Source organism: Phaseolus vulgaris, chromosome 7 (assembly GCF_051622355.1).
Source record: "Phaseolus vulgaris cultivar YP4 chromosome 7, ASM5162235v1, whole genome shotgun sequence".
Lineage (NCBI taxonomy): Eukaryota > Viridiplantae > Streptophyta > Magnoliopsida > Fabales > Fabaceae > Phaseolus > Phaseolus vulgaris.
In genome coordinates, this window is record NC_143504.1 from 13,098,783 (window position 1) to 13,118,572 (window position 19,790).

General features: G+C 34.8%; 1 protein-coding gene across 2 annotated transcripts; it reads right to left on the reverse strand.

Moving 5' to 3' along the window:
- Positions 1 to 5,101: 5,101 nt before the first annotated feature.
- On the reverse strand, positions 5,102 to 18,031 carry LOC137829815 (uncharacterized). 2 transcript variants are annotated; one of them, XM_068636744.2, is made up of 27 exons: positions 17,795 to 18,031; positions 17,442 to 17,655; positions 17,200 to 17,333; positions 13,601 to 13,717; positions 13,193 to 13,339; positions 12,296 to 12,978; positions 11,980 to 12,101; positions 11,808 to 11,899; positions 11,399 to 11,618; positions 11,207 to 11,273; positions 10,470 to 10,618; positions 10,292 to 10,365; positions 10,044 to 10,208; positions 9,866 to 9,937; positions 9,576 to 9,677; positions 9,400 to 9,489; positions 8,844 to 8,919; positions 8,632 to 8,728; positions 8,482 to 8,551; positions 8,150 to 8,329; positions 7,916 to 8,038; positions 7,749 to 7,832; positions 6,948 to 7,132; positions 6,712 to 6,850; positions 6,556 to 6,615; positions 6,294 to 6,398; positions 5,102 to 5,575 (listed from the first exon to the last, which is right to left on the reverse strand). In XM_068636744.2, the coding sequence occupies exons 1-27, from the start codon at positions 17,879 to 17,881 to the stop codon at positions 5,462 to 5,464; spliced, it is 3,768 nt and encodes a 1,255-aa protein (XP_068492845.2). In that variant the 5' UTR covers positions 17,882 to 18,031; the 3' UTR covers positions 5,102 to 5,461. The 2 variants fall into 2 exon arrangements, with proteins under 2 accessions (XP_068492845.2, XP_068492846.2); XM_068636745.2 differs by having other exon boundaries at positions 17,200 to 17,324; positions 17,795 to 18,023.
- Positions 18,032 to 19,790: the final 1,759 nt, after the last annotated feature.

Consider the following 19,790-nt stretch of genomic DNA (forward strand, 5'->3'; position numbering starts at 1 on the left):
CTGATGATTTGATGGATCAATTATATGGAGCCTCAGTATTCTCAAAGATTGGTCTGAGATTTGGATACCACCAAATTTTGATAAAGGCTGAAAATGTTCAGAAGACATCCTTTAGGTCTCGTTATGGACACTATGAGTATGTGGTGATGTTGTTTAGAGTAACAAATGCTCCAGCTTTGTTCATGGATTACATGAATAGAATTTTTCGTCTTTTCTTGGATAAGTTTGTTGTAGTCTTTATAACATACTTATTTATTCAAGGACTAAGGAAGAACATGAAAAACATTTGAAGACAGTGTTGGGGATTCTAAGGGAGAAGCATTTATATACTAAGTTCTCTAAGTGTGAGTTCTGGTTGAAGGAAGTCAACTTCTTAGGGCATGTAATATCAGCTCAGGGGATCTCAGTGGATCTAGCCAAAGTGTAGGCAGTACTTCAGTGGGAACGCCCTAAGACAGTCACTGAGATAAGGAGTTTTGTTGGTCTAGCTGGATACTATCGAAGGTTCATTGAAGATTTTTCCAAAGTAGTAGCTCCTTTGACACAGTTAAGTCGCAAAGATCATCCTTTTGCTTGGACTGACACATGTGAGATCATAGAGCTGAAGAAAAGGTTAACTACTGCTCTAGTGTTAATGATTCCTGATACAAGAAAACCTTTTGAGGTTTACTGTGATGCTTGACTTTAAGGATTGGGCTATGTTTTGATGCAAGAGAAAAGAGCAGTTGCATATGCTTCAAGGCAACTCAAAGTTCATGAGAGAAATTATCCTACTCGTGACTTAGAGTTTGTAGTTGTGGTGTTTGCTTTGAAGATTTGGAGAAATTATTTGTATGGAGTTCAATTTCAAGTGTTTTCAGTGGTCATAAAAGTCTGAAATACTTGTTTGATCAAAAAGAGTTGAATATGAAAAAGAGAAGATGGATGGAATTTCTGAAGAATTGTGATTTCCAACTAATGTATCGTCCAGAAAAGGCTAATGTAGTTACAGATTGTTTGAGTAGGAAGTCAATACAGGTGTCAGCCTTGACGATTAAAGAGGAAAAGTTGATTGAGCAGTTTAGAGATCTAAATTTGGGAGTGAAATTCCATATTAATTATATTAGTTGTAGTAAGTTAACTATAACTAATGATTTCATTAAAATGATAAAGGAAAAACAGTTAGAAGATCCTAGTGTGAAGCATACTGTGGAGTTACTAGGCACAAATCAAGCTAAAGACTTTCAGATGGGGGAATATGAGATCTTGATATTTAATGGCGAAATTTGCATAACTACAAAAGAAAAGATGGAGAAAATGATCCTAGAAGAGGGTCATAAGAGTCATCTTAGTCTACATCCCGGTATAAATAAGATGTACCAAGATTTAAAAGAGTCCTTTTGGTGGTCAGGCATGAAGAAAGAAATAGCTCAATATGTTGCTACATGTTTGACATGTTAGAAGGCAAAGGTGGAGCATTAGAGACATGGTGGTTTGTTGCAACAGTTAAATATTCCTAAGTGTAAATGGGATAGCATTGTTATGGATTTCGTTACTCATTTACCAAGATCAGTAAGGGGTCATGAGGTAATAGTTAATCGACTGACGAAGAGCGCTCACTTTCTTCCAGTTAATTGGAGAATATCTATGACCAAGTTGGCACAATTATACATCAGGGAGATTGTGAGATTGCATGGAGTACCTTATAGTATTGTTTCATATAGAGATCCTAGATTTACTTCACGGTTTTGGCAAACTCTACAAGATTCTTTGGGGACTATATTAAGAATGAGCTCTACATATCATCCTCAAACAGATGGGTAAACTTAGAGAACTGTTCAATCCTTAGAAGATACGTTGAGTACATGTGTATTGGATCATCTGGGAGGTTGGGATGAGATGTTGCCTCTGGTGAAATTCACTTATAATAATAATTATCATGCCAGTATTGGCTCCATATGAAGCTTTGTATGGGAGGAAATGCATAACTCCTTTATGTTGGTATCAGGATGGTGAGACAGTTTTGGTTGGGCCAAAGTTAATTCAACATACCACTAAGAAGGTGAAGTAGATATAAGACAAAATTAAGCTTCTCAAAATAGACAAAAATCCTATGTAGATAAGAGGATAAAACTTTGGAGTTTGCAACTGGAGACCATGTGTTCATGAAAGTGACATCTACCAAGGGTGTAGGACAAGCTATGAGATCGAGAAAGTTATCTCCTAAGTTTGTTGGACCATACCAGATTCTAAGGAAGATAGGTCCAGTGGCTTATGAAATTGCTCTACCTCCTCAACTAGCAAACCTGCATAATGTCTTTCGTGTATCACAGCTAAGGAAGTATATCCCAAACCCTAGTCGTGTATTGGAAATGGATATTGTGTAAATCAAGGATAACTTGTCTTTTGAAGCAAAATCAGTTAGGATTGAAGATCATTAGAGTAAACAACTCATAGGCAAGACCATCAATATGGTGAAGGTGGTGTGGGATGATAGATTTGGTGATTCAACTTGGGAATTAGAAGAAACCATTAGAGAAACCTATCCCTATATTTTTTCTGGTAAGTCAATTTTCGAGGACAAAAATTTTCTTGTTGGGGAGAATGTAAGGATCTAGAAAATAACCTTAGAGTAGTAGTGGTATATTTTAAATGACACTTGAATATTTTGTTATTAAAATGAAAAGAACAAATAAATAGAAAATTCACTTATTCGGGTTTCATTTTAAAAGAACAACCATCTCTCTAAAAGATTCCTTTTTCCTTTCCTTTCCCTTCTCTCTAAGATTTTGACCTCCTCGTTCATCTTTGACAATCGGAGTACACCATTAAAATCATGGCAGCAAAGACTACAAGACTGCCCGATCAAAATCTCTAATAAAGTAAGTTCATTTGTGTTCTTCTCAATGAGTCAAATTTTGAACTTGTAGGTTGGTCTCAATCTAGGTTTGAACTTCAGGACTAGTCTCTGTTAGCTCAAAGTCTTAGTGATATAGTTAGATAATTGATTAGAACTATGTGGTGCAGGTTAAGCTACTCTTTAGCTTTTGATAGAATTGGAGCTCTTGGTGAGCATCTGCTCAAGTAAAGGTAATTAAGGAAAGCTAGTTTAAATTGCCAATAGAATCCTAAGCTAGAAGATTTGGATGTAGGGGTGACGTGGTCACCAGTCTCAAATTTTCTAGCAGAATTTCTTGTTTTTGAGTAGATTGAAATTTGTTTGAGATTGAAATGTGAAATTGTTGATATAATAGATGTTGTAGAATGTATATGAGTTTGGAATTGAACGAGCTAATGAATGTATTTGAATAATTTGTTGAATTAATTCAAATGAAATGTTTGATAAGAATTGATTGTTTGATTTTAAATAATTTTGATTTAGAAATCATAAATATGTGTGTGTGTAGATTGACATAATAGCTAATTGACTCAATAAGAGTGTTTGTATAATGTTGAGCAGGAACTGTGAATGTAATGTGTAGATTTATAAAATTATGGGTTGAATGTAAGGTTGGTTTATTTCTTTTTGTATAGTTTCTACTTATAAATTATATAGACTTTTATTTTATGTATATTTAATTGAAAAATCATTTAATTAGATATGTATGTGATTATTGGATGAAATTTTGTGTGATTTGAAACTCTACACTTTGGTGATGTAATTGTGTGATTTAGGATATTGTGAGATTTAAAATATGAATTTTAATCGAGACATGGTATTTTCAGAAAAGAAAATATTGTGTTAAGATTATTTAGGATGTGCATTGACTAGGGATTCGTTTAGAATAAGATATCTTGACTTTCTTGAGATAATGGAATCATATAGATGAAGTTATCCAGGTGGTGAGAGTCAAAGAAAGTTCATATGAATGGGTAAATTGTTTGAAAGATAACTAATTTGACCTGTTATATGAGTTAACCTTGTAATAGTAGGAGAGATCATATTGAGATTATTTATGCGTATAATTGTGAGGATTTCAAAGTGAGTTAGTATGACGTGCAGATTTTTAAGTCTAAGTCAACGTACGAGTCTTCCAGAAATAGGTTCAAGTGTCTAAGTATGTTGATTAGTAGAATTCTGACATGAGAAATGTGAATGATGATTTATGATAAATGTATTAAGTTTGTTAAATTTAAATTAAAATTGAAATTTCATATAATTATTTTATAATTATCTTATCATGTTGTTTGTTGTGCTTTATTTTCTTTATGTATGTATTAAAATTTTACTTTTAAAATTGTTATGTATGTATTAAAAATTTTATGAAGAATATCTTTTTGAGATACAATATAATAAAGTAATATATATTTATATGTTAATTAGATATTGCAAATAGGATATCCAGAATATAAATAGGGTGTTACAAATTTCATCACTAAAGTCCTTATACACCTTTATCACAAAAATGGGATTTTTCTAAAACTCTTGATTATTTGCACCATACCAACAGTGACCACCAAAATGTATACTCATAACTTTATTTTATGAAACTCTCAACATATATTGTAATTTTCTCTTCAATATTATGAACTATTTTATTACGTACGTGTAGAGCTTCATTACTAAAGAAAAATAAAAATTTAGTTGTACCATTAACTCCGTATTATATTATAAATAAATAATTACACCCAAAATATTTGTTTTTCCCTCATGCTCTTCCTAAAATATTTTAAAAATACAAAGCAATCAAATCATACAGTACATTTCATAATAAAATTGTAATGAGCCCACGCTATGTCATTTATGATGTGTCACAATCTTCCCCATTCAATAGATATATGCAAACTAAAAATTGCTGAAAGATTATTAGTAAATAAACATTGGTTACTAAAATATTTTCTGGCCATTTTGGGATGAGCAAATTTTAGGTTGAGTATCTTAACATAGACAACACCTCTTGAAAACCAGTATCTATCATACTCAAGATGCTTATCTCACATACCAAAGTAAATTTCATTCTTCAACTCAAGTAAATATAACCTAACCGAACCAGGTTCCATCACAAAAGCATAGGCATTCATGCACAGTGCCCACATGTTCATTCACATGACACTTAAAAACTAATTAGCATTCATACATATATACAGCACAAACTGCAAATCAGAAATACAAAGCAACAGGTTATAGAACAAATAAATAAAAATCATTTTATTTTATTTTTACGAGAAAAAAAACATGGTTGTACAAACAGAATAGCCCAAACAGGGCAAGAATTAGAGGGAGAGTTGGATGAGCAGAGAACCTATATTAAGCTTTTATCTCAGGTGAAATCGTCAACAAATTCTACTAATATATGAAAAAATTTGGAGAGGATGGTGAGGGTTGGAAAAAGGAGAAAGAAAACCTATGATGATATAATACAATAGAGAGGCAGAACCAATGATGGGATTTCCACATCAATAGGTCACTGCTGACCTTGTTGCACCATTTAGGTGGTGATAGAAGAATAGCCTAAGCAAGAAATGCTATACAGAGAAACCTTTACATGAAATAGCTCAGAGATCTCATTTTTCTTGATCCTCCTTCTCCGTAGAGGTCATTCCATTGAAGTAGTTCATTCATATTTGTTGACTCCGATGACACGCTCGCACACACCTGCACGAAAATACATCAAACTCTGTATATTAGCACGAAAAGGACTCTATCAAGCAATGCATGATCAACATGAAAAACAAAACCCATTTTGTAATCCATTCCAACAATCTACAGAGATAGCTTAATGTTCAATGTCAGAATCGGTATCATTTTCCCAACCTTCCATTCACCAGACACATATAATAAAGGTCATTCATTCATTGTTGAACTTCCATTTCCATGGCAATATTCCCCCAACAATTTAAAGCTTAGTGAGCCCAATTTATTAGGTAATTGCATTTGCATCAAGAGTCAAGACTATCCCCTCCCCAAGATCTCATCGATTTTAGTCATTCCAACCTTTAACAATTCGATTATTGTATAGAAACATAGAATCCTCATCGTGTTTAAACAAGCTGAAAATGCATGTGCCAGTATCAGATTTGCACTCTAGTTCTCATCTGTGGCAACATCTGCCCATCCAATAAAGCCAAGTCCAGAATCAATCACTAAACACTGAAGGCAGACCACAATACTTTCTACATCACCCTCGACACAACCTCCAAATTTAATTTCTAAGATTGGACGGTTTCACTAGCTGGTCGGCGATTACATCCTTTGTTATATATGTCATCCACCAATAATACAAAAGGCCTAAAAATTAGTGGGGGTCTAAAGGACTGTATACATCAAAGTGAGCACTATTTTAAAAAGAAAACATGGAAATGAATTAAAATACCTGCTCATGCGCATATCGAAAATCATCCATTCTCAAAGGCCGAATGTCAGAGCTGCCACACAATCCAGGTAAAGGTTTGTTCTCAGATAATGCTATGGTTTTCTCCTGAAAGAGACATTTCATGTCAAAGTGAGGAAGAGATCACCATTCCTTGGACTATTATGCAACCACATTATGATGCAAAGGATTATATTTAGCACTGAATTGATATTTCTGTATGACAGAAAGCTAGGTAGATAGTTTTGAGTTGTATGTCACTAACCTTCTTTTCCTTCTTTAAGATCTCTCGTAATGGGCAGTGAGCTGCTGTGACACACAGGGTCTGCAATCAAAAGATAACGATGAGAATATTTGCTGGAGAATCGAAGGTTACCTTCTGCAGAAACCAAGAAAGAAATGAAAAATATATAAATGCAACCTTTAGATCACTCCCAGAATATCCATCAGTCATATTAGACATTGCCTCAAAATCGACATCAAGTGCCAAATCTTCTTTCGCTAAAATGACTCTGAGAATTTTTTCTCTGTTTGGAGCATCGGGCAAATTAACCATCAATCTACATAAAAAGAAAAGAAAAAAAAAGACCTGCATTAGAATGGATGTCATTTGTAAAACATGAAAATACAGGTCAACAATAAACATAACATGCTCACCGTCTTGGAAGCCTCCTAATAACAGCCTCATCAAGATCAAAAGGCCTGTTCGTAGCAGCAAGAACAAGTACACGCTCTTTATCTTTAGTACGCAAACCATCCCAATTAACCATAAACTCATTTTTCATTTTTCGCATAGCCTCATGCTCACTGGGATTTTCCCGTCTTCCTAGCATACTATCAACCTGCCATGGCGAATCAACACAATTATGGCGACTAAGAAAAAACATACTTTCAACCATAAAAACTGAAAACATTTAAATATGCAGGTCTCCAAATTCAGCCAGTTTTTCATTTGCCTGTTGTTTTAGAATGTTCAAAGAAAGTAAAAGAGTTGGAAATCAGATAAATATAGCTAAATTGAAGAATAACTGTTACAGAAGATAATCACAAAAACAATATAACCAAGGAATTCAGTAAAAAAATCAGCTTAAGTTCATAAATTTTGGTTCTGAACTGCTATAAGTTAATTCCAAATCACATCCCACCCTTCTCTTCAACCCAATGTATCAAGCCTACATAAACACGGTTACAGCACTCCAGACACCATTGCCACTCTAGTTCAGCTTAGCAAAGCCTAAGAGGTCTACCCCCTTTAATAATCTAAAATCAATAACTGTATACCTAAACAACAACATTTCAAAGTAATCAATAACTATCTAATCACATTATATAAGCCACAAACTCCTTTGGCACGTCCCTTTAAGATCATTTATACTGACCATACTGTGAAGGGGGGTCAAAAAAATTATTTAAAACGAAGGAAAAAAAGAAGATAAACAAATGACATTATAAACCAACCTCGTCAACAAAAATAACACTTGGAGCAATTTTGCTGGCCAGAGAAAAAACTGCTTTTACATACTTTTCTCCTTCACCAAACCACTGCAATAAACAAAACCATTTCTTGTCACTGAGGCATATAAGGAAATACACAGCATAACAAAAGAAATTTGCAACATCAGTACCTTTGAAGTAATGCTGGACATTGAAATGTTAATGAAATTTGCTCCAGCTTCAGTAGCTACAGCCTTTGCAAGCATTGTTTTTCCCGTGCCAGGGGGGCCAAAAAGCAATATTCCCTTGCAAGGCTACATCCAAACTAATTACAATGAGGTTCTACACACATTATATGAATATGATCTACTTAAAAAATGTGTTCCACAAGTCATATAAAGAACCTAAAACGGAAATTTATTCACCTTAGTCAGCTGTCCTTTGCAAAATAATTCAGGCCTCTGAAGAGGAAGCATGACCAATTCCTTCAAGGTGTCCTTCACATTTTCTAAAGCTCCAATATCATCAAATGTGACCCCAATATCAGTTGGTGGAATAACATCAGCAAGCAGCTTCTTCTCAAACTCGTTCTCAGTAACCACATCCTGGAAAGGCAATTCAAAAATACCGGTGACTGTTCCATAATTCAAACCATTCCACAGTAACAAAACCAGATGGATACTAGCAGAGCAAAATATCTCCACGAGAAATGATGATGGTAAAAGGCATAAACTTGTAATATCTAGTGTTAAACTACCTTGAGTGATTTTTTCAAGCTTTTGTTTTCATTTTGAATGCCATGTAGAATGTTAAGCCCATAATTAATGCTGCACAGTAAGATGAAAGTTTTGTCAACAAAAAATACTGTTATAAGAAAAGCAACATGCCCAAGAATAACAAATACAACCTTTCTGCAGATATCACAAGCTTAGAATCTTTGGCAGAAGCTTCAGATGAATGCATAAAATGGTAACTTATAGCCCAGCCAATGATCTTCTCCACACCTAGAAAATGGAGATCATAGAATATTATCAGTCATAAGACAGCAAATCTCAGCGTCTCATATTCAGTTGAGAAAAAAATCTATACATTGCAGTAAAAAAGAACAAAGAAACTCACTTTCAGTTGCTAGGGTTTGATCTTTGATGCAAAGAGTCTCAAGGTCAGGGCAATCCAATCCAATCCTGTTTAGAACCTGAATCATTAGAAGAATCTTATCAGATGTTTGACAATGGCAAAAAAAAATTAGTATCTAATAAACCAAACTTTAGTCACATACAATACTTCAAAAATGAGCATCAAGGTATCATTTTGTTAGCAGTAATTGGCCATGTGAATCAAATAATGGATATGGTTGGTCAAGACGAATAGGCTTGAAAAAGAGGAAACAAAAAGTTATTCACACAAACAACTTTTAGAATGATGTTGAACATTGTTAAGTAGAGTTGGGAAAATTTCCCAGCCAATGCAAGTAATGCCACATATTCCAAAGGCGAAAAAACACGTAACCCACAAACCAGCGAAAAATTGAAAAATGCAGAAAAATTGCAGCAACAAGGGCAATCATAAAATATAACAAAATATCCTTGTCCTGCTTCATGAATTCGTAGGAAACATAGAAAACAATAATATCAAAAACAAGCACATAAAAATTAACATGTGTTGCTGGACTCACTGTGCGAACACCGACAATATTGGACTGAGCTTTCATAGTTTCAATATCACGTTCTAATTGTTTCTTCCAGTCAGAAAGTAAACCCTCATCCTGTAGAAGTTTAGACATAATACAAATACATGAACTGTAAATAGCAATGGAATAAATTTCAAATTTAAGTCAATATGAAGTCATACCTGAGGCAGCTGTATTGTCACTTTGTTTGGGAAAAGGCGACCAAGTTGCTTCATTACTTTAGGGGTTTCTTTGCTCCGATCGTGTAGTCTACTAAAGTTATCCTAAAAAAAGAAATGGTGCCGGGTTATATATACAATGTATATATAACGATATTAACAAGGATCTAGATCTATCTCCAAGCTAGGAATAGTGTAAAGGTACAGAAGACAAGTGCCCTAACTTCCAAGCTAGAAATATGCAACAAGCTTTAAATCAAGGTAAGAAGTGCAAAGGGCTGTGACTCTTATACCGGGAAGGCAAGATCAAGTAGTGCTGTCTGATTGCTCCCAAACTTGGTAAATAGAAGGCCACCAGGTTGGGTCTGCAAGCATAACCATGCAGCAATTAAATAAAGCAGCAAAAACATTCCCGTAATCATGAAACCCTACAATGTAATGCTAGATAAAAATACAATAATGAGACAGTACCTTCTCCTTTCTATTGTCAAGCATAGTATGAGAGCCAATTACCACAACATTTGGTGGCAAGCTTTCAAATTTATTTTTCAAAACTTCATAGTTCCCAACCAGTGTCTTCTCTATATCTTTAATGAACAACAGTAGTGGACCACTTTTAATCTGATTAGAGGTAACCTATGCACAAAGCAAAGAGGGATGTTAAATGTACTTCTTTAAGAATAGAAGCATCTTTTCATCCAGTAAAGAATAAGGACAACCTCAAAGATATCATTTATTGCAACTTTGTCCGAATCATCCCCTCCAGAGACATCTACCCGTAGTAAATGATTTGCTGCAGTTTAAATCCTCAATGAATTATATGTGCTAAAATAATAGCACGGAATATACTAAAATGCAGATAAGGCAACAAAATTTCAATCAAACACAGTGAATTACCCGAACAAAAGAACCCTCTATCATCTTCACAAAGTCCTCCAAGATCATTGCCATCAGGAATTGATTTATCAAACCTAACCCCAATTTTTGAAGACCCATTATCTTCAAAAGCAAGCATAACTTTACCCCGGGAGCCATAGCTTGGTCCCCTGACATATATAGCAAGAATTATATTCTTAATTTCCAAAAAGTTAGAAAAAATAAATGAAGATAAAAAAATTGCAGGAGTATAAAATATTAACATAAAAAGATATTTAAAAATGTGAATGAAATTTAAAAAACATAAAAGCTCTCTAGTTAGTCACAGCACAATAGAAGTTGAAACACCTTCAGAATAGCTAGGAGCCGAGGAGCAATGAACCAGAGAAAAATCCATAAAAACCCATAACACAGTAAATCTGGAGCTCAAGTCCATCATTTTGCTTCAGTTAAATACAAAAGGAGAAATGACAAAAATATCAGAAATGAAGTACTAAGAAACGGCTCCAAAGTGAAATTATTTCTTTTCCTTTTGTCAAAAAAAGTGTGAATGTTTCTGAAGTTATAGCCTCTGCAAATGAGAACTGCCATTAAAATCCCATTTGACTTTAATAAAAGTTAAGCATGCTTTTTCAATGTGCATCCTACTCTATAAAAAAAAAGACAATACAAATCTAATAATTCATGGATCAACCTTTATCACTCATAATTGTAAAAATCTTTTAAGTATAATGATTCCATTCCATAAAACAAATTACCTTGAAGGATAATTTGGTAGTGCTGAGACGGCAGAAGGAAAATTCCCAACAAATTTTACTCTATCACCTGCAATTTAGCAAGCAACATGTCATCAAAGACAAAAAAATTGTCGCCAAGCATTCATTATAAAGCAAAGACAACGGGAAGTAAATTTGCAGATCAATGCTTATTTCTAGGGCATAACAGCTTACCCTCTTTAAGAGTAGTGCCTTTTGATGATGCAGTGGAAACCTCTTGCTTCAGCATAGCCTGAGAACTTAACGTGGATCCACCTATAATTTCAGCATCAACACTAGATGCTGGTTTCTTATTATGTAATGTGGCAGTCTGGGAACTTCTTTTTGCAAACACAGATGGCCTTTCAGGTCTGGAACTTTCTTTAGCAGAATCTACTTCCTTTGCAGGTGCTCCCTGAAAAACCCCATTTGCATAATTAAGAATAAGTGTACATTAATCCTCATTTACCCAACAACCATCTCAACAGAAGCAAGCAAATAATCCCAGTGAACACCATGATCAAGAAATACTTTAGACTGGTAAGGAGATTTTGAAAAACCTTTATGACTATAACAAAAGAAGAATGTCTAATATAAAACATACACCAGGCAATGAAAGAGAATCCACAATCAGTAGCCTGGCACCAAAATGCTTCGCTAGTGCCTTGCACAAAGTCTCCTGATATATTTCCGAACCTACACAAGAATCATACAAAATATCATTATTCTATCACACAACAGGGAAATAGAAGCATAAGCAAGAATTATGTAACCACCTGCAGGACCAGATAACAATATTCGTGGAGACACTGATGGGAGATCAGAAGCATATTTTCCAAAGCCATTGCACTTCAAATGAATATATGTAGAAGCAATCAGAACGTTCTTTGTTGTATCACTGCATAATACAAAACATCATAACTAAGTAAACATAAATTATCTCTCATCAATCTCTCCAGTAACTACAAGAAATTCAAGCCAGCACTCTAGAAACAAAAATACCAACATAGCCATAGTTCACATATAATTGTGACCATAATGGCCTTTTAGTTCAGACAGAGGAATGAAGAGATAAATTGATTACAAGCAAACCTTAGATAATACGGGAAAGTTTCAAAAGAGACATCAATATCCTCAGATTTGAGAATTCTCTGTTGTAAACTGTCCTTGAATGCTTGCCGCCTGGTTGAAGCCAATATTGATGGGGTATCAACATCTTTAAGAAGTTCTCTTAATTCCCTTCGCTCTTCCAATATCTTGGTAATGCCACAACTTATATCGAGTTCAGGACATGAGCCAGCAAGCATGCGCAGTAATGGCCTCAATTCATATGTAGCAGCAGTCACCTTCCCAACATCAGCATCCACAGTGGTGTCGATTTCTGTTGTGTCAAGGCTAGGATTTTCATTAACAGTGTTAGAGGATGCTAAAACAGATTTTTCTGCAGTGAAAACTCCAGATGATGGTACATCTTTATTGGTGGCATCCTTCATTTCACTGTCGGGCACATCGTCCCCATTGCCAGAAGGTAGTGATGAAATGTCAGTGTTCTGTTGCACATTCTTTCCATTTTTAGTAGGAGACGAAAGGAGAGATAAGTCTTTATGAAGATTAGATAAAGAGGCCAATATCGATGCTCCAGCAACAGCAGAAGGGTCACCAGATCTAGCTTCAACTTGTGCTCCATTTATAGGAGCACTCTGGGCTTCTAATATACTCACGGAAGAAGGTATACCAGCGGGACTAATATTGTTATTTGTGAGCTGCTGAAAGATCTGAATTCAGTGTTAAGGACACATAATACATAAACAAAAGAAATTTAGGAATGGAAAAAAGCAGCTTATAATGAATAAGCAGAACACATGACATGATTAACTGATATCCTTGCACAATGTAAGTGATCACATAAGCATGTAAAGAAAGAAGAAGCAACAGAAACTAGATGGAAAACAGATAAATTCTTCTAATAAAACCATATGTAAAGGATACATAAGCATGCTTGCCAGAAGAACCAAAGACCACCTCATCTCCTCCACTTAAAATCAAACGGGTATTCTTTCGATGAGTTCTTCCATTAACTTGAATAGAACCTTTGCCCCCGGTGATTTCAAGTAAAGCAACAGACGAGCCTCCACGCTGGGCAGAGTCCAACAACAACTTTGGTCAGTAATCTTAAAAATCCACGAAACTGCTAAACAGTACTTTTCTTCAGAGTGAATAATTTTCTGAAGCATCCCAAACAAAACTAGTTCATTTCATTAATGTCTTTGATTAAACATCTAAAATAGGTTATTTTTGTTTGAGAAATGACTATTTTGTCATGATAAAGCTGGAAAGAAGATGGACCACTAACTATTCATCTGATCATTTCAAGTTTTGAAAGACAAGAAACTCTACCTCTATGTGGCTCAACTTGCACAACATATTACCAACAGTGGGATCTTTAAGCCATAAATTACAATTACGACCTTGACCAACAGTGAAGCTAAGATCACTTATGGACACATGAGGATTCTGGAAAAGGATGAATAACAAAAACATTAATCCCAAATATATAATAGTACATCAGAAATGGAATCTTTAACAAGACAAACGCAAACCAGCTCATAGTACCCCCCCTCCCCATTTTAATCCAACAGAAAATAGAACAAACATCGAAATATACATGAATATTACACAAGTCTACCATCAACTATATTTTTTCAAACAAAATCAAATACAATATCTTTTTTCACCAAACCACTCCAAATCTGTCCAGCACGGTTAAAGAGACACCTTATAAACTGAATATGTAATTACAGTAGAACCAGGTGTCCTGTTATTACATATCTACCAAATGCAATTTGCGAGATACAGTATAAAACAAAATCGGCAATGCACAAAAGACTCAAATATCCCAAAGTTAATAGATTCAACCCCAAAATAAAAGTATGTCACGTCTGATTTGTTTTGTTATTAATCACATCCAACTAATTTGCTTATTATGCATGCATTGTCATAATTTAAGACAATGCGAAGTTATGTCAAACAGAGTAAGTCAAGTAATTAGCTCTTACTATCAAATAAGAAAGAGCCCTGGACAACTAAGGAGTGTCAATTCAACCTTAACTTAGTGCTGCTACTTAAACAAACCTCCCATGACATTATTGCTAAATATGACAAACATCCTCTTGTTTGAGAGATTAAACTCTTTTTTTAAATTATTTACGTCTCTATTCTAAATTTTGCAAAACACTTTGTGCAATCACCACCTTGTCATCTCCGCCCCACAGTCAGTTAAAACAGCATCGCTGCTTCCTTCATCTGCATCTCACAAAAACAACACCCCTTCATGTCCTTCTCAATCTACAAACTTACTTCTCTCCCTCCAATGCCTACTAGATAGCAGCACCTCCAATGTCAAACCCCCCTCCAATTGCTGCCACCTACCACTGTTTCAAACCACCCAGAACCTGTGCATGTTCACTTTTTTCATTTTTGTAGCCATTAAACTATCTTCCTCTTCCTATTCACATTTCCTTCCTTCTTTCCTCAATGATCATTTTCCTTATCCTTTCCTTGATCCCCTCTCTCAAACTTCTTTTTCCTTACTTTGGGCACATATGCATGTGTAGCAGCACATAAAGGGAAAAGGGAAACACCTTGTACAACCCACAAGTCCAAGTTCCCTTCCTCCATTGAGGCAGCCAATTAAAACTATTAAGAGTGGTTTGCCTCATATGGGTGTCACCCAGACTCCAGAACAGTGAATAACAGAATCATCAGGAATCCGTATTCGTTTCCACCACCCTTGACAAAATGAGCTTCCAGAGGTAGAAGATGTTCATAATGGAGATCAATGGCCAAAAACCAAGGTAGATCCTTAAAGCTAAAGCCCTTATTACATAGGGCAAGAAAGCTCTCAGCAGTTACAGACACATTCTTACCATAAACTCTAAGACAACATATGCCATGTTTCCTAACTGGATTTCCAGCAATGAATTAATGAGTCCTCTCCCCTCTTTTTCTGACAAATTTATGATTGAAAGTGTGCAGTTGCAGGGATGCAGTTTAAACTGTTTTGGTGAAGGGGAGGGCACTGGAGAATCCTTTACATTGTGATAAAGTTGTGCCTGGGACAACAAGTAACCCCATGGTTTACATATGTTTGTAACATAATTTTCACTAATAACAAATTCAGGAGATAGGTGTAATCATTCAGTGTAGTACGATAAATACCTCAGACAGTAATTAACCAACAGTCAATGTCATGCATCACGAGGTGTTTAGAATATGAGTAGGCTTGAATAATTTCAGATCCCAGAATCATAAAGTGATTAGTAAGTCATTGGAGTGGTTCAGTGCTGCAATCCATTTACTTGTAGCAGAGCATAATAGGGATGGAGAGTCATGCCTGCAAACAACAGACACAATCCTGGAAAACCATTGCTCTTGAAATGGAAGTTGACAAAACCCCCTATTTACCCACTGTTTTGTCCACCAATCTAGTCACCCTTCCGGTAATTTTTCCACTACACCAATAAATCAGTGTTCATGATTCAAGACTAAATGCACCTTTGCACTTGCATTTGCAAGTTGAAACCAAGAAAAAAAAGTAGGACCTCTTCGCTTTCCAGTCATTCACTCGGTCCAGTAGTGTTTCTCGCTAATCCACACCACTGAAATTGTTTCTAGCCAAGCGTCATTTCATACATCACATTTCAGGCCTCTTGTTCTATTTGCAATTTTAACCTTTAATTTGAGAGGTCTGTTCTGAATTTGTTGCACATATGTTCCTTGAGTTTTGTCATTCACTTGTGTGCACGTCTGACTTTTGATTATTATATGTAATCAATTGTGGATCCCAGAAAAAAGAAAAGCCAATAATCTGCTACAAATATAGCTCATATCATCGCAGACAGGAAAATAGCAGAAGTCACATACAGATTGAAATATATTCCAGCTGTATATGTATAAAAAATCAAGTTGCATCCGAACCAAAAAATAAATTGCATAAAAATTGGCATAATATTAACCATAAAGTTCAATTGGCCAGAGAGTCACTAGAGATGACACAAGGATGCAGGAGGCATGCCACAACCATGACACCATAGTGACACACAGCATAACAACCATGGGTTCAAGGAATTCAACAAGCCAATAGTGCTATACGCTATAGCACCCACCACAGAAGCTATTTAACAGATATTAATTATGATATGCGTCTTAGTTTTTCGGTAATTTATGTTCAAGCAAATTACACAATGGCAGTATAAATTATTTCCCTTGTATTTACAATCTTCAATTGTGGGCTTCCCTCATTCCGCCAATGTTAACAATTGCAGATCACGGAAAATGGCAGAAAATCAATGATCTGCTATATCATACAGCAGAGAGCATCGCAGGCAAATAGCAAAAGTTGCACTGTGATTGCAGATCCAAGAAATTCTGCAATGCAAGAGTACAATAACAATAGAAGATCGTGGGGAATGGTAGAAAATCAATGATCTGCTATATCATACAGCAGAGCGCAGGCAAATAGCAAAAGTTGCACTGTGATTGCAGGTCCAAGAAATTCTGCAATGCAAGACTATAGTGGCTATTTGACAACACTGATTAAGTATGAAAATGCTTTTTAGTTTCTGGTAATTCTTTTATCTTTTAGTAATTACATAAGTGCGGTATAAATTATTTCACTGGCATTAAGGGTTCTCCCGCTTTCAGCTATCCCACTATAGCAGTTTAGATGTCAGTCAATCCGTGCCACTATTTGGGATTGAAAACTATGTGTGGAATGTGAAAAAAGTATTAAGCATCTATCCGTACAAGAGTAGACAAACACAAACACAACAGCTCCGGAACCACCAAAATCACTATTCTTAACAAAAGAAAACTTCAAAGATCAAAATTGCTATGTATTCCTCTTGCGAAATTTGAAAACAAAATTACTCAGACACGCACAAAACCCAAAACAAGCAAGCGTGGTAAAAACCCAACTAAGAACAACAAAAACAAACCTGAGAACACTGTGAAAGGAGTTTTGCCCACGCAACCTTAGGGCTCAATTTCATTGGGCGTTTCTTCGACCGACCACCCGTGGACACAGTCGCCGCCACTGCGCCAGCCCCCTTCGATTTCTCCGCTGTTTCACCTTAATTTTCCACAAATTCATAAATCTCTTCTATCTGAAAACCCCATGCATGCACAGAACCAACAACCCGATGTGAAACCCAGGCGAAAAAGGTAGTAATTTGCTTACCTAGACACTGAGGGGACACCAAAGCCTCCCCCTCAACGGGCGTAGACGGAGATTTATCAGGCGAAATCGCATCACACCCATCGACGGCCTTCAACGACGTCGTATCGGGCAGATCAGACGACCGCAGCTCCGGTTCGGCAGATTCATTGGCGGGTCCAGATTCGTTGACCGGTGCGACGGAGGGCACGGTGGTGGATGAGGAATCCTCGGACACCTGCGTCAGCACAGAGAATCGATCAACAGGAGACACCCATCTCCAATTGAGATTAAAATGGAATACTAAGATGAGGAAAAGGGTAATTGGCACAGAAAACCGAGAGGTGGGTAGCAAGAAAAGGGAGTAAAGATTGTACCTTAGATCTTTTGGTATTGTTGGGGGGAGAGGACGAAGAGAGAGAGCGCTTGGAAGAGGAGGAGCTGCTGCGTCTGGTTTCGACCATGGTGGTGGGTTGTGGAGGGTTCTGAGGACGGTCCTTTTCGGGGAAGATGAGGCACGCAGGCTATGACTAAGAATGATTGGGGCAGATCATGTAAATTTTGTTAAGGTATGTGCCTTCGTGCTTTTAATGTAATTGTGGGGTTAATCAATCAATACAAAATAACAATAATATAAGGTATATAATTATTTTAGTACGTTCTTATAGAATTTTCCAATTATAGATATTAATGTATTATAACTTTCTTCACTTTTCATAATAATTACCATCACATTTTATATAAGTACACTTATTTTCTGCTCAAGAATAAAAACTTCATTTTCTTAATTATTTTACTTTTTTCAGGAGATATTCTTTCATGCATGTTACTCTCAATATTAAGTTGTTTTACCACCTCTTTGAAGAATAAGAATTCCATTTTTTACCATATATTTAAAGAATGAGATTACATTTTCATTATATCACGTCATCTTAGTACATTTTGAAATTCTAAAAGTTATATCAAAATATCCTTTTGCTTTATTATTATACTTAATGATCTAATTTACTGGAATTAAAAAAATTATTTGTTTTTTAATGGTGTATTTATTTTAAATATAGATAAGTTTAGTTAGCAATAAAAATTTCTTCAATAGTTTCTTTTAATGGTTTTTTTTTTTTTTACAAAAACATTAACAAATTTAGTTGAAATTTTGTCACATATATATATATAACAAATTTAGTTTGTCACAGTCACCTTTGTTAATAGAATTTAATTTAGAGAATTTAGAATAATTAAAAATGAATTCTTATAACAAAAAATAGCATTATTCATATTTTAGAATTACTTTATAGGTATATTGATTAATAGTAATATTTTTATTGATTTACTACATATCTGTACAAGTTTGTAGTTTTCTATTTGTTATATAAATATTACATTATAACTATAATAATTTTATTGAATAGATATATGATCTAAATCTACAAATCTCATTACAAATTTTATTATATATTTATATCCATACATCTTAAAAATAAAAACAATAATTTAAAGTCTGATAATCTTATAATAATAATAATAATAATTGTACTACCGGGTGGCCGAAAGGCCGACCAGACGACAAAGCCGACTAGACGACAAGATGCAAAGCTAAACACGTAATTAGGTATAAACAAACCAACTTAAATGATAAGCACGGTTAAGGCACAATTGGGCCTTCGTTTGGACCCTAAAGCAGGCCCATAGCAACCATAGCCCATCTAGAACAGTATAAATAGCAGAAGAGGCACAACACCCAAGGTAAACTATTCACTCCCCACTCTTCTGGTACTTAGTCTCGGTCTGACTTGATCGTCGGAGTGTCTTCGCAGGTACTCCCCCATCGTGTCCAGACCAAAGGAGATCCCCAAAGGAGATCCAAGAAGAAGTGTTCTGCAGGGTTTAGATCTTGTAGGAACAATAATAATAATAATAAAATATTTTTTAAATAAGAAATTAAAAAAAAATTAAGTAATTATGAAAATAAATAATTTTTAAAATTTTATTATATGTATTTTTTTATTGTGTAGATAATTTTTTTATAGAGAAGAGTTATTTGAATTTAAAAAATATTTAAATGATAAAATTGTAAGAAAGTGGGTTTTTTTTTCAAACTTAAATTTTTCTAAGTTTTTTAAAATTCAAATTTCAAGTTAAAAATAAATAACTGTCAAATTTATTATATTTTAAGATTGAAAAGAATAAAACTGAAAAAAAATGTCAAATTTATTATATTTTAATATTATAAATAATAAAATTGAAAAAAAAATGTAAAGCAAAGAAAGAGAATATTATACTTGTATCTGTAATCTATACTTATATATAAAAAAATATCTTTTTAATAAATTTATTTTATATACTATTTTAATTTTATATTAATATTTATTCTAT

Coding starts and splice junctions, on each gene's coding strand:
- LOC137829815 (XM_068636744.2), bottom strand. CDS start 17,881: ATGGTCGAAACCAGACGCAGCAGCTCCTCCTCTTCCAAGCGCTCTCTC. Junction 11,900..11,979: donor ATTGTTATCTGGTCCTGCAG/GTGGTTACATAA, acceptor ATTCTTGTGTAG/GTTCGGAAATATATCAGGAG. Junction 10,619..11,206: donor CTACCAAATTATCCTTCAAG/GTAATTTGTTTT, acceptor TATATATGTCAG/GGGACCAAGCTATGGCTCCC.